The sequence below is a fragment of the Erpetoichthys calabaricus genome, chromosome 13 (assembly GCF_900747795.2).
Source record: "Erpetoichthys calabaricus chromosome 13, fErpCal1.3, whole genome shotgun sequence".
Lineage (NCBI taxonomy): Eukaryota > Metazoa > Chordata > Cladistia > Polypteriformes > Polypteridae > Erpetoichthys > Erpetoichthys calabaricus.
The window spans coordinates 141,076,343-141,091,932 of record NC_041406.2 but is presented as its reverse complement, the minus strand read 5'-3'; the positions used below and the strand labels follow the sequence as shown (position 1 = coordinate 141,091,932).

General features: G+C 43.3%; 1 protein-coding gene across 1 annotated transcript in view; it reads left to right on the top strand.

Annotated features, from left to right (window-relative positions):
- The first annotated feature begins 668 nt into the window (after positions 1-668).
- Positions 669-15,590, top strand: part of LOC114663813 (zinc transporter 8-like) — a 28,948-nt gene continuing 14,026 nt past the window's right edge. Inside the window, exons 1-3 of the mRNA XM_051935985.1 lie at positions 669-1,057; positions 7,376-7,554; positions 14,456-14,602. Of these exons, the coding sequence (XP_051791945.1) occupies positions 981-1,057; positions 7,376-7,554; positions 14,456-14,602 (403 nt within the window). The 5' untranslated portion in view covers positions 669-980. The remainder of the gene's footprint in view (positions 1,058-7,375; positions 7,555-14,455; positions 14,603-15,590) is intronic.

Genomic DNA, 15,590 nt, shown 5'->3' with positions numbered 1-15,590 from the left:
TGTAGTGCTTTGTTCCAGCTTCAGATCTTCATGGTGGGGTCTCTACCAGCTTTGCGCCCCTGGATTCTTCCTGACAGATCCTCTCAAGCTGTCTGTAAACTGTGTGACGGGCGGCCACAGCCATTATCCGGCCAGGATGCCAACTGGATGGAAGGACCTGTGGGAGGAAGCATTGGCAGGGCAGTACCTCCCCCAGGACGCTAGAGGGCAGACCTCCTGGGCGGCTGTAGCACCATGAATTCCCTCGGGGCATGCTGGGAGTTGGAGTGTGGCACAGCCCTGTTGGGTTTTGTGGGGGACGCCAGGGGGAGCAGCAGAGCCCTACAGGGGGCTTTCACCACACCTGGGGGTGATTCCAGGTCTGGTTAATGAGTCACTTGGAACACTCCCGGTCTTAAAATGAGCCGCCTCACTCTCCTCTCTCTCGCTCCCTCTCTTTCTTTCTCCCGTCTCTCTCTTTCTCTCAAACTCTCACTTCTTTTCTTTCTTTCACTCTCTCTCTGTCCCTGACTCTTTCTTTACCACTTTCTCACTCACTCTCTCACTCCCTCTCCCTCTCTCTTCCTCTCTCTCTCTCTCCCTCTCCCCCTCACTTTTTCGGTCCAGAGTTCCGCGACTCGCCTGCAGCTTTGCACACGGGCCCAAGTCACAAGGCTACAAATATGCGCTGCTTCCGAGGGGGGAAACAAAGTTCGGCCGCCAAAGTCAAGTTGGTGTCCCGTTTGAATTCTCCTTCTTGTTGTTATTCGGTCAGGATGTAACCTCCAAGATGAGATGAGCATCGTGCTGTTGTTGTAAATTAATAAGGAGAATAAAACACCTGGCGGAGCCCATTGCACGATACGGGAATTCGGTGCCTGTTCTGTGCCGAGTAAATGAAGGATCAGGTCGGTTACCGCAAAAAGTAACGAAGTCGAAAATCTGACACTCTGGAAGGTTGACAGCATTTGGAAGAGGCGCTTCAGGAATCAACGGCCGCGATGTTCAAAAAGGATGGCGAGCGGTCCCACCTAGTCGGAGACAAGCGAGCGGCCAGATACACGGTGACCATGGGCAGGTAGGGAGCGGCGGCCTCTGCTGCGCTCGAGTGCTTAGCTGGTTTTTTTGGGGGGTGGGCATTTATTGGATGGACATCACAGCTGCGGTTACTGTCTTCAGGACTGTTTAGCTGACCTCGCTAAAGGGGGCTTCTAGTCAAAGAGTGACTCGGAGGCGCGAGGACGTAAGTGACAAGCATTCCAAACTACTAGAAGGTACAAAGACTGCGCTGTGATGCCGTCCAGCATTCTGTCCGCCTGTGAGTCCTCCACATTAAATGTGACGGGCGAGCCCGGTGTAGAGCTCAGCCCTGCTTCGTGTGCGTGGCTCTTTACTTAATTAAGCTGACTACCCGTGAGTGGGTGTGGGTGGTCGCTAGCCAGGGCTGCGCAACGGGGACAGGCTCGGGCCGGTAGGTGTCCTAAACTGGAATAGGGGTCTATAAAAAGAGTCGAGCAGATGGACTGTGTAAGAACAATGAACCCTGGCTTAGATTAGCTAGTCGGAGAATGGATGGATGATACTATATATGTCGGCATTTAACGTTAACTTGTAACAACTGTACAGTAATTGTATATAGCGCCTTTCATATTGTTTCATCTGTCTATCTATCTTTCTGTTGTATAGTGTCATTCTGCTTGATTTATTACTTTACATTGTGCCATTGTAACTGCCTCTCTGTTGATTATATATAGTGCCTTTATTCTTGTCTATCTATTATATAGTTCCAGTAACGTCTGTCTATCCACTTCTTTTACACAGTGCCTGTCTATCTACCTGTATATCTGTGATATGGTGCTGTTCTATTACTTTATATAGTGCCTTTCACATCTATCTATCTATCTATCTATCTATCTATCTATCTATCTATCTATCTATCTATCTATCTATCTATCTATCTATCTATCTATCATATGGTGCCTTTCACATCCATCTATCTGTCTCCCTACAGCATTTTTAACAGCTTGGTTGAGCTTTACATTTCTGTTATTGGTTAATTTAATGTCGGCCACTTTGAAGCATCGCCTTCTGTGTTTTATGTCATCACAGCTCAAATCTAAATCCACAACTGAGATGTTTTCCGCCTGTTTATTAAACACTTTACTGGGTATGAAAATCGTAATTCTGTTAAAGGTTTCAAACCGCGCTGCCCCCACCAGCTGCCCTTAGATCATGAGACCACTTAGAGACATGACCAAATCACATGTCATGTGACATTCCTGTACAACCCCCCCCCCCCCCCCCATCCTTCTGGCCATGTGTAGAAGTGGCCGCCGATCCCTAAAGTTTATTTCAGTAAATGGCGTCTTTGTTTTTAGGATTAACACTCTTTGCTTCATTTTCTGCTAATCATACACATCATTACACATTAGACTTGTTAACCACACATTTTCTAAGTTTTTGTCTCCATTCGTTTCTGGTATGCCTCAATCTTGTGCTGGACTTGTCTCCAGTGTTAGCTGCTGCTGGGGTGCTCCCCTGATTTATTAATGGACAAAGCAGAATGAGAAAATGGATGGGTACATGAAGAGATTTTTTTATAAATAACTGTAGTTCAAAAGTTATGCGATTTATTTCATAGTTAATTGTTACGGCCTGCACTTTGTTCTTGTGTTAGCAGTCATTGAATTTGTCTGATGAGATCAGCTTTAAAAAATGGACATTTTGAAATCATTGGATCTTTAAAAGCTTTAATGATATTTTAGGCCTGTGCAGGCTGGAAAGCCTGCCTTTTGAGTTTAGGGTGAGGTCTTTTCAGTAGGAACAGTTCATAATGGAGTGCTGGTCTGGGATTCTCTGTGAGTTTTAAAAAGTCTGCTCATCATTTTTGGGCTTCATTGTTGCAGGACATCACAACACTTCAAAACCCATTTCTCATATCACATTTTAATATACTGTACTTTAACTCATACCTCATTATGATTTGTGCCTAATTTTTATATCATAATGCTTTATCATGTTGCCTAAGGCGGTTCCAAAGTGAACCCCCAACTCCCAGTTCTTCGTATATTTGAATGACAGCAAGTGGTGGGTGGAAATGATGCCAGGGGTCCACCAGGACATCCTCCTCCATTCTAAAGGCACCGAAGGGAAAGCAATTTACAGGCTGACTTACACCTGCCTGATCAGAACCCATGAAATGCCTGCTTGTCTGATAAAATACAACCAGTTAGTGCTGAGCAGGGGCACTGGGGATGCCATAGCATAGGGCACAAGGCAGGAACAAACACTGGACAGGGCGCCAGTCCATCACACAGTGAACACACACACACACAGGGGCCAATTTAGGATCACTAATTCACCTAACATGCATGTCTTTGGACTGTGGGAGGAAACTGGAGCACCGGAGGAGACCCTCGCAGACACGGGGAGAACATGCAAACCCCATTCAAGGGATTCAAACCCTGGTCTCCTTAGCGTGTGGCAGCAGCACCACCACTGCGCCACCGTGCCACCCAAAATATACAGATATACTGTAAAAGGATTGAAACAACATGGAAGAAGTGCTGGGGTTCTAAGTCATAAAACTTCATTTAATTGTCAGGTTGAAACTTTTAGTGGTTAGCCCTGCAGCGTGTCAGCAATCCAAAAAGTGAGAGTCCTTCCACATCTATCTATCTATCTATCTATCTATCTATCTATCTATCTATCTATCTATCTATCTATCTATCTATCTAATCCTGCCAACTACGCTATCTATCTATCTATCTATCTATCTATCTATCTATCTATCTATCTATCTATCTATCTATCTATCTATCTATCTATCTATCTATCTATCTAATCCTGCCAACTACGCTATCTATCTATCTATCTATCTATCTATCTATCTATCTATCTATCTATCTATCTATCTATCTATCTATCTATCTATCTAATCCTGCCAACTACGCTATCTATCTATCTATCTATCTATCTATCTATCTATCTATCTATCTATCTATCTATCTATCTATCTATCTATCTAATCCTGCCAACTACGCTATCTATCTATCTATCTATCTATCTATCTATCTATCTCTGTTATATAGTGTCTTAGATAGATAGATAGAAATCAATCTATCTATCTATTTAATCCTGCCAACTACGCTATCTATCTATCTAATCCTGCCAACTACGCTATCTATCTATCTATCTATCTATCTATCTATCTATCTATCTATCTATCTATCTATCTATCTATCTATCTATCTATCTATCTATCTCTGTTATATAGTGTCTTTGATTTCTATCTATTTATCTATCTATCTATCTAATCCTGCCAACTACGCTATCTATCTATCTATCTATCTATCTATCTAATCCTGCCAACTATGTTATCTATCTATCTATCTATCTATCTATCTATCTATCTATCTATCTATCTATCTATCTATCTAATCCTGCCAACTACGCTATCTATCTATCTATCTATCTATCTATCTATCTATCTATCTATCTATCTATCTATCTATCTATCTATCTATCTATCTAATCCTGCCAACTACGCTATCTATCTATCTATCTATCTATCTATCTATCTATCTATCTATCTATCTATCTATCTATCTATCTATCTATCTATCTAATCCTGCCAACTACACTATCTATCTATCTATCTATCTATCTATCTATCTATCTATCTATCTATCTATCTATCTATCTATCTATCTATCTATCTCTGTTATATAGTGTCTTTGATTTCTATCTATCTATCTATCTATCTAATCCTGCCAACTACGCTATCTATCTATCTATCTATCTATCTATCTATCTATCTATCTATCTATCTATCTATCTATCTATCTATCTATCTATCTATCTCTGTTATATAGTGTCTTTGATTTCTATCTATCTATCTATCTATCTATCTATCTATCTATCTATCTATCTATCTATCTATCTATCTAATCCTGCCAACTATATTATCTATCTATCTATCTATCTATTATATAGTGTCTTTGATTTCTATCTATCTATCGGCTCCTTCCTCTCTTTTCCATAATAGGAGTCTCTTGATCCCGACACTGTTGATAACGTAACTGGATGAGCTGAGCTGGTTAGGACAAAACACACCAAGCAAGGGGATGGTGAAAAGTGAGTGGTTCTATTAAAAAAAAAAAGTAAAAAAATAGTTAATAAATAAATAATCCATAAAAACGAGTGTACAGTGGAGGTTAAAATCAATATATAGAAAAAAATCCATTAAAATGAGGTTCAAATTCAGACAAGAGTCTTTAAAATTCTCATCCCCGGTTCTTCCCTTTTAAAACTGACGTCTCTCTAGCTTACCCTACTCGGACTCTGCTGCCCGGGGAGACGTCCACCAACAGGCGCAGACATCCATCAAAACTGGAATGTGTCCCCACTGCTCAAACCATGGCGTCCCACAGGGAGCCACCGGACCCTGCTCCCGCTCCCACTGCTGCCAATATAGGCTCCACCTGGCGAAAGTGTGCCATCCTCCCTCTGCTGCCAGTCACAGCTGCACCCAGCGAGGGGTTCCTCCTGAGCGTAACAATCACCTGGCTGCCCAGCAGGAGAGATCCTCGTGCCCCCCTCCTGAGCGCTGCCCATGCCTGGGGCACAATTCCCGTCTGCCTGCTTCCCACTAAGCCCTGGCTCACTATTGCTCCTGCCCTTCTCTCCCTCCTTTAACTTTCGCTCTTTTGTTCTTTTCCATTTCTCTTTCTTTCCCTTCTCACACTCGCACTTTCCTTTTAAACTGGGGACGTGGCAGAGCTGTGGTAATGAGGGTCCATTAGGGTCGTGGATGATCCTACACCTGTGCACTAAGTGCAGGGCCGTATCGCACACAGGACCCTCCCCACCATCACACAAACACAAAGATGCGAGTGTGGAATACCGTTGTCATGGTCTGCCTCAGTCTTTAGGTTAGGTGGCACGTGACAAAGTAACATCCACACGAATAGCAGGACCCCAAGGCTCCCCAGTAGAACTCAGAGCATCACACGGCCTCCGCTGTCTCACCATAGTGCATCCTGCTGCCATGTCTTCCTCAGGAGTATGACGCCCACGCACCCGGCCGTCTGCATGATTGAAACTAGAAGCGGACTCATCAGAGCAGACCACCTTCCTCCAATGCTCCATGGTCCAGTTCTGATGCCCACATGCCCATCGTTTGACTTAACCTTTAGCCATTTACTGATGATTCTCAGGTTAGCCTCGTTCTTTCATTTCCATCTATCCATCCATTTTCCAACCTGCTGAATCCAAACACAGGGTCACGGGGGTCTGCTGGAGCCAATCCCAGCCAACACAGGGCACAAGGCAGGAACCAATCCCAGGCAGGGTGCCAAGTCTTTCATTTCCTGATCTGTCAAATTATTGTTTAAAGGTCCTTTCAGATAAGCTTTCCAACAGTCTATCCTTTTCATTTTTGTACAACAACTCTCGTTCAGCACATGAAGGACAATAGGACAGCTGTGCTGGAAGTCATCATGCCCAGTGATTTTTATTTTTTTTTAGCGTGTAATTCGGCCCGGTCCAATGATGAGATTAGTAATTGTCAAATTGTCAAGTCGGACATATTCAGTGACTAGAAGTCACACACATAATGTGACAAGACAGTTAAAAAGTGTAGGTGACCCAGAGGGCAGATGGGCGTCCCACCTAGGATGGAAGGAGATTTCTTACCTGGCTGGAATGCTATAATGGAAGGACGGAGTAAGTGGGGGCAATACCCAGCCGAGACCCCTGATCAGGATGCCCAAAGACTGCAGGAACCAGCAGAGGAGCAGTTCGTCCTCCACCATTCTAGGTGGCAGTGTCCCAGTTTGGACACCTGCTGGGCTGCATGGGAGTTGGAGTCCAGAAGTGCAGCCCTGTAAGGGTCCCTGGGGTGGGTGATAAAGGGCACTGATAATGGGGGGGGGGGGACTTCGCTCATTTTCGTATAACCAAGAAGTACTTCCAACTGGCCATGCCCCCGGGTCCACTTTAAAATGAGCTCTAGGAGTCAGAGTCAGGGGGGCAGTGGGCACAACTCAGCGGAGGTGGAGCAGGAGGAAGACTTGTTGGTTTACTTGTGGCTCACACCTGAGAGGTGATTGTGAAAGGTGCTTTGGTGGAATAAAAATCATTAATTTAATTCACTCAGCGTCGGGCGAGTTACTGTGTCTGTGGTTTGGGGCTCTCTGGTGCCCCCATGTGGTCACAGTGGATTGAGGGGCGCCAATTATCAGCTTTCAGTTGTGACATTTTAGCCGCCGTCTGTCCTCGTAAATCTTTATCTAGTCTTTATCTACAGGTCCTGCTGTTCAGGTCAATGTCATCTGCACTCTTTCTCAAATTGATCCATGGCCTCCTTCTTCTTATCTTTTTTTGCTGTCTGCAGCCTCTCGAAGGACGACCGTGTGTGTGAAGACCCTGAGCTTTCTGACTCCAACGAACTTAAGCACTGTCACGATAAGAGCAAATCCTTGAAGAATCGCAAGAAGGAACAAAAGCAAGCAAGATGCCGGCTCCTCGCGGCTTCGGCAATCTGCCTGGTGTTTATGGTGGCCGAAATTGCTGGTGGGTCTCTTCGCCGCTCCTCCTCTGCTCTTCGCATCTTCGTTGGCACTGAATATTTTACTGAAAGGCACTTCTGCTCTCACTCCTCTGTTGATATTTGTGTTTTGTAATCTTTGCCACCAACATGTTATGATTAAGGAGCTGGGCCTCAAATACACTGCAGGAGGAGAACAGGCTAGGAAGGAGGATCATTTGTTAACCCCACAAAATGGCTGGCGGGACAGAAAAATAAATTAGTATGATGCAGCGGACGGACTAATAGAAGCTGAGGATCCATGGCAGGTGGCAGTGGTCCTCATGTGGCAACCCAGTTGGGACACACACAGGGGTGCTTAGGAGTGCGGCCCAGTCGGGGTCCCTGGGTATCAATAGAGGGGGACCTCCCTACCTTCTGTATGGCCCAGAAGTACTCCCTCGAAGACATCGTGTCCCATGGGGTCAGACTCACATAAACAAGTGAGAGTCGGGGGGGCAGCAGGCAACACTCCATGGAGGCAGACAGGAGGAAGAAATGTTTGGCTTTGTGTAGATAGATAGATAGATAGATAGATAGATAGATAGATAGATAGATAGATAGATAGATAGATAGATAGATAGATAGATAGATAGATAGATAGATAGATAGGCACTATATCATAGATAGATAGCGTAGTTGGCAGGATTAGATAGATAGTGTAGTTGGCAAGATAGATAGATAGATAGATAGATAGATAGATAGATAGATAGATAGATAGATAGATAGATAGATAGATAGATAGATAGATAGATAGATAGGCACTATATCATAGATAGATAGCGTAGTTGGCAGGATTAGATAGATAGATAGTGTAGTTGGCAAGATAGATAGATAGATAGATAGATAGATAGATAGATAGATAGATAGATAGATAGATAGATAGATAGATAGATAGATAGATAGATAGATAGATAGATAGATAGATGGGCACTATATCATAGATAGATAGCGTAGTTGGCAGGATTAGATAGATAGATAGTGTAGTTGGCAAGATAGATAGATAGATAGATAGATAGATAGATAGATAGATAGATAGATAGATAGATAGATAGATAGATAGATAGATGGGCACTATATCATAGATAGATAGCGTAGTTGGCAGGATTAGATAGATAGTGTAGTTGGCAAGATAGATAGATAGATAGATAGATAGATAGATTGACAGACAGACAGACAGACAGACAGACAGACAGACAGACAGACAGATAGATAGATAGATAGATAGATAGATAGATAGATAGATAGATAGATAGATAGATAGATAGAATTTGGTATAGTAAGCAAGCTTAGATAGATAGATAGATAGATAGATAGATAGATAGATAGATAGATAGATAGGCACTATATCATAGATAGATAGCGTAGTTGGCAGGATTAGATAGATAGTGTAGTTGGCAAGATAGATAGATAGATAGATAGATTGATAGACAGACAGACAGACAGACAGACAGATAGATAGATAGATAGATAGATAGATAGATAGATAGATAGATAGATAGATAGATAGATAGATAGATAGAATTTGGTATAGTAAGCAAGCTTAGATAGATAGATAGATAGATAGATAGATAGATAGATAGATAGATAGATAGGCACTATATCATAGATAGATAGCGTAGTTGGCAGGATTAGATAGATAGATAGTGTAGTTGGCAAGATAGATAGATAGATAGATAGATAGATAGATAGATAGATAGATAGATAGATAGATAGATAGATAGATAGATAGATAGATAGATAGATGGGCACTATATCATAGATAGATAGCGTAGTTGGCAGGATTAGATAGATAGATAGATACTTTATTAATCCCAATGGGAAATTCACATACTCCAGCAGCAGCATACTGATACAAAAAACAATATTAAATTTTAGAACCACGTGAAGTCATCGGGCTCTTGGGTTTGGGGCTCTGTGTGGTCGCAAGACCTATACGGTTAACCCCTCGTTGTTCGTTTCCAATCCGTTCCTCAAAACATAGGAGAAAACCAAAAAAAAATGGAAAAATGACTCATCCCCCTACCCATCAAAAATCCTTTAAAAATTGTTGGGGGTTATTGCGAGCGAGAGATCGTCAAAAAAGGAATAGCGAGGGTCCAGAAATACTCGAAGACAGAATGAGATCGGCCAATCAGGATGCAGAGGACAAAAAGAAAACAAATCGGGAGTGCGCTCCCCTCGACTTTCTCGTATACTGAGATGGAGGAAAAGCTCATGAGAACCCCTGGCAGTTGGGCGATATTTCTTAAAGATCGCATCTCTTAGTCTCTCATCATAACTAATTGATAATCTTGATACACAATCATTGATCTCTATTTATAATCAAACTTTATATTAAGATGATATTTTCGCACTTAGGGAGGTCAAGAACTTTGTCATGATAACATGTGTGTTACCGAGATTACATGCAAAGTGAAGAGAGTTACAGTCACCTAAAAACTTAGCAAACGTGTTCAGATTAGATCATATCTGTAGTTATAAATTACTAGAGATAACAGTGCATTTAGCAATTATGATAATGATGGCAGAAATAAAATGAAATGTGTTACCAGGAACACGACGGGGATGTAGCAGCTTATCGTTCCCATTGCATCTTTATATTTACACAGCATGTTATTGCTAAACTGATGATGTACAAAATAAAATGAATAATAGTTATTGAAAGAATATGCGGTATATCAAATGCAGTTTTTAATATCGTGTACACATTTAAATTTCAATGATACAAAAAAAATTGGATGGTTGTTTAAACTCAACTTCCGGTTCAGTCAGTTTTCTCAACTTTCATATCTGTTTGCTTTTTATCGTTATAAATATCTGTACAAAACTTTGATTCATCTATCTGTAATTTTAACCATAGTTTACTTGAAAATTCGCAACAGTATTTGGTTAAAGTATCACTTACAGTTGCGCGATTTTTCTTAAATTTCATATCTACTTACAGTCATATGACAAAGTTTGGGACCCCTCTCAGCCTGCATAATAATTGACTCTCCTTTCAACAATAAAGATATCAGTGGTCTGTCTTTCATTTCCTAGGAGTACTGCGGTGTTTTCTGAACAAAGATTTTTAGTGACACAGTATTTAGTTTTATGAAATTAAATCAAATGTGAAAAACTGGCTGTGCACAAATGTGGGTCCCCTTGTCATTTTGCTGATTTGAATGGCTGTCACTGCTCAATGCTGATTACTTGGTGTGATGAGCTCGTTACGCCTTGAACTTCACAGACCGGTGTGTCCCATCAGGAGATATAAAGGTATTTAAGGTGGTCAAGTGCAAGTTGGGCTTCCTTCACTTTGACTCTCCTCTGAAGAGTGACAGCATGGGATCCTCAAAGCAACTCTCCAAAGATCTGAAAACAAAGATTGTTGAGTCTCCTGGTTTAGGGGAAGGCTACAAAAAGCCATCTCAGAGGTTTAAACTGTCAGTTTCTGTAACTGTAAGGAATGGAATCAGGAAATGGAAGGCCACAGGCACAGTTGCTGTTACACCAGCAGGTCTGGCAGGCCAAGATAAATACAGGAGCGGCATATGAGCAGGATTGTGAGAATGGTGACAGACAACCCACAGATCACCTCCAAAGACCTGCAAGAACATCTTGCTGCAGATGGTGTATCTGTACATTGTTCTACAATTCAAACATCTGTATGGCAGGGTGATGAGAAAGAAGCCCTTTCTGCACTAACACCACAAACAGAGTCGCTTGTTGTATGCCAAAGCTCATTTAGACAAGCCAGATTCATTTGGGAACAAAGTGCTTTGGACTGATGAAACAAAAATGGAGTTATTTGGTCAGAACAAAAAGCGCTGTGCACGGCGGAAGAAGAACACCGCATTCCAAGAAAAACACCTGCTACCTACTGTCAAATTTGGTGGAGGTCCCATCATGCTGTGGGGCTGTGTGGCTAGTTCAGGGACTGAGGCCCTTGTTAAAGTCGAGGGTCAGATGAATTCAACCCAATATCAACAAATTCTTCAGGATAATGTTCAAGCATCAGTCACAAAGTTGAAGTTACGCAGGGGTTGGATATTCCGAGAAGACAATGACCCAAAACACAGTTTGAATCTACAAAGGCATTCATGCAGAGGGAGAAGTAGAATGTCCTGGAATGGTCGTCACAATCCCCTGACTTGAATATCATTGACAATCTATGGGATGATTTGAAGCAGGCTGTCCATCAAATTGAACTGAACTGGAGAGATTTGGTATGAAGAATAGTGAACAAGACCTCCATCCAGAATCAGACACTCATCAGAGGCTATAGGAGGACAGCATCTAGAGGACAAAGGAGGCTCAACTAAGTATTGATGTCATATCTCTGTTGGGGTGCCCACATTTTTGCATCTGTCTAATTTTGTTATGATGCATGTTGCATATTTTCAGTTAATCCAATAAACTGAATGTCACTGCTGAAATCCTACTGTGTCCATAAGGCATGTCAGATATTTAAAGGAAGTTCAGCCAATGAGAAACAAAAATCCAAAGAATTAAGAGGGGCTCCCAAACTTCTTCATATGACTGTATTTTTCATCATTTCTAATATCCACACAAAATTTGAATCATATAGCTGTATTTATAAGCCATACTTTAACTGAAAAAATTGAAAATGTGTTCAGGTCAAGAACGATTTCCGGGACCCAAAACTCGATAGGATTCCTCATTTTTGATATTAAGCAGGTGTACAAAATCTCACTGACTGACGTCAAAGCGTTTTCGAGTGATCGTGTTTACACACAGACAGAATTTCAAAAACGGTATTTTCGGACTCAGGAAGTTCTAAAATGTTAAATTTCATCAAAATCTTGAGGTTTTTTTTCACAATTCCTACACTTTCTCTATACTGTGTGTACGAGAAAGTAAAAAAGAAAGAAATCTCAGTTACTCGTGTCGCACAATCTACATGTCGGTTATCCAGTTATCCCCTTTTTTGTGTTAAAATATTGTTAAACAGTCACTCCTGGAAACCTAAAGTCTTGTTGAATTGAACACAAAATAACGAACGTGATGTTAACGTGTGATGTAAGAAACGTCTTCAGAAACGCTGACTAGGCTGAGGGTAAGATGGCGGTGGAGCTGGATGTGAGGCACGTAAGGTGGAACAGGCAGGCTCAGGGAAACCAGAACCCGGCGGTGACGTCATTCATCTTCCAATCGCGGGTCGTCAGGTCTGTGGGAGAAACGAGAGAGGAGGCATTATGCAATGGCGTGGAATTACCACAAACGAGCCCTGAAGCTGACTCCTCAGCACGCATGTCCAGCAGAACCCCTGTTTCCGTGCTTTCACTTACGTCACATTGTGCCTCAAAAATATTAAACGGGTAATTAAAAAAAACAAAACGATCACAGCTATGCGTCGAATGCAGCTGTTCGCCTCTGGTGTTCTCGCTGTCTGTGTTCGTCGGCACGTTGTCACAGTTGTTGTGAGAATAACGCTTCATCTTCCTTAATAGTCGGCCTGCCTTGGCCATCCTGTGACCAACCTACTAACTCTAGGGGGTCTACCATTTCTCCTAGTTGTTAGAGTTAGCCGACCTGTTTTTGATTTTCTTCTCATAACTGTTTATGAGATATAAACAGGATCAGGATTTTTTTTTCCAGAAGGTTCCAGGTAGTGGGAGTACAGAAGTAGGACTAAAGGGAGGATGTCAAGTAATTTCTAACAATTGCAATAAAGTTCTGCAGTTGAACGCCTTCTTGTTTCTCGTGTTGCACGTTGGTCAGAATTTCATCGGACTCTGTGCATGTGACAGTATGAGGACCACCACTACTACTACTGCTACTTTCTGGTGGGACGGCTGTAACGCATCCTGGGTTCACACCCAGCAAAGCCCCAGAACTAATCCCATTATTAGGGGCTACACCTTACATTGGCTCAAGGGGTTACTGGATAAGAGGTCTATGTAGCAGCCCCTTGAGATGTCTTTGTTTGGCCAGATTTCGATGGCAGAACCCAAACTGGAAGTTCTTTTAGGGGGCCTGCACTACCCCTTGTGCTAACTAGTGACACCACAGGAAGTTTTCCCATTTGTGAATTCATGCCATTCAGAAGACCCTTCTCCATTACATCCTAGGAGAACATAACAGGTCACACTTCTCAGATTGTAATTTTGGTGCCCCTGCCTGTAAAAACAACACCAAGGATGCTGGCAGTTCTTCCGAGCCTAAAAGGAGGAGTCTGGTGTCTCTGCAGCCTGGAGCCTCCATCCTGGAGCTCCAGGTAGGAGGAGTTAACTTACACAACAGTACGTGGAATTATTTGAGTCAGATAGCCTTCCCAGCAACCCTCATCCTAACCTTAGTGTAAGAGGGCGGAGCTCTGGTGGTCTACAGTTGGTCTAAGTTGGTGCCCATTGGAGCCAACTCCACCCTCTTGGAGCTCCAGGTAGGATGAGTTAACTTACACGACAGTACATGGAATTATTTGAGTCAGATAGCCTTCCCAGCATCCCTCATCCTAACTATAATGTTAGAGGGCGGAGCTCTGGTGGTCTACAGTGGGACTCTGTTGGTGCCCATTAGAGCCAGCTCAACCCACTTGGAGCACCAGGGTGGAGGCTGCGGGCTGCAGAGATATATGCTTGACTAGAAGCTGTGAAGTGCTTCCCATCAGTCAAAACAACAAAGAAGACATCAGCAGTCGGTCTTGGCACGTGCCACCCGTGGGTACCAAAGTTCTGCTGTACTAATACTATGAGAGGAAATCACCAATTAGCCGATTATAATAAAACAATATGTGATATTAAAATTTAAAGATGATTTTGGTGATCAACAGGCCAGAACTTACACGTTTTACCTGCAGACTCTTTGTTGTCCGGCGTAATCAGTAGTCTTGCTAGTCTTTGCCAAGACCCTCAAACATGGTCCCCTCTTTTCTCTCCACAGGTGGCTACTTTGCAGGTAGCTTGGCCGTTATGACAGATGCAGCCCACCTCCTCGTGGACTTCACCAGCTTCATGATCAGCCTCTGCTCTCTCTGGTTATCTTCAAGGCCTGCAACAAAGAGAATGAATTACGGATGGCACAGGGCTGGTAATGTAATTGGCTCCAGGGAACACTAGAGGGTGCCCTGTGCTCTTAGTATCCCCTCTGAACAGAATAAGGACAAGGCAGCCAAAGCAGTAAGAATTATAAAGGGCAGGGATCAGCAATAAAAGAGGAAAGTCAGGCCACTCTGGGCTGTGCCAATGCAGGTCTTTGTCACCTGCCTGCCAGTTTTGATGGCTTCTCCCTCTGCTCAACTTTCAATTCTGTATCACCCTACTTTCATTCTCTGTCTCTTCCTCTTCCCTACCCAACTTTCTGCCACAGATGTGCCCAGGTCTCCATTCTGTGCTGGTCCTGTAAGGAGGACATCAGGTAATTTCTAACAATTCCAGTGAAGTTCGGCAGTTGAACACCTTCTTCTTTCTCGTGGTGCTGCAGAGTGGCCATGTATTGAACGATGGTCAGAATTTCACTGGACTCTGTGCATATGACAGTATGAGGACCGCCACTACTGCTACTATTTCTTTCTGGTGGGATGGCTTAACACATCCAGCATAGCCCCAGAACTAATCCCGTTATTAGGGGGTGTGGAAACAAGGGGCGCTCCTGCTGCCCCAACCCCGACACAGACTCCCTCGCACCCCACAACAGCACAGTACATAAACACCAAACACACACTCCTTCTTCTTCTCTCCTTGTCGTCCGCCTCCACTCCTCCTCTCCTGGCAAGCTTCATCCCTCTTCCTCCCACCTCTCGCTCTCTGAATGGCGTGAGGCGGCTCCTTTTAAGCAGCTCTGTGGAGTGTTCCGGGTGGCTCATTAATCAGACTTGAAATCACTTCCAGGTGTGGTGAAAGCCCCCTGTAGGGATCTGCAGCTCCCCCCGGTGGCCCCCCCACGGAACCCAACAGGGTCCAAATTCCAAACTGCATGAGTCCAACTCCCAGCATGCCTTGTGGGAACCCATGGTGCCACAGCCACCCAGGAGGGCTGCCCTCTAGCACCCCGAGGGTGGTAGTGCCTTGTACATGCC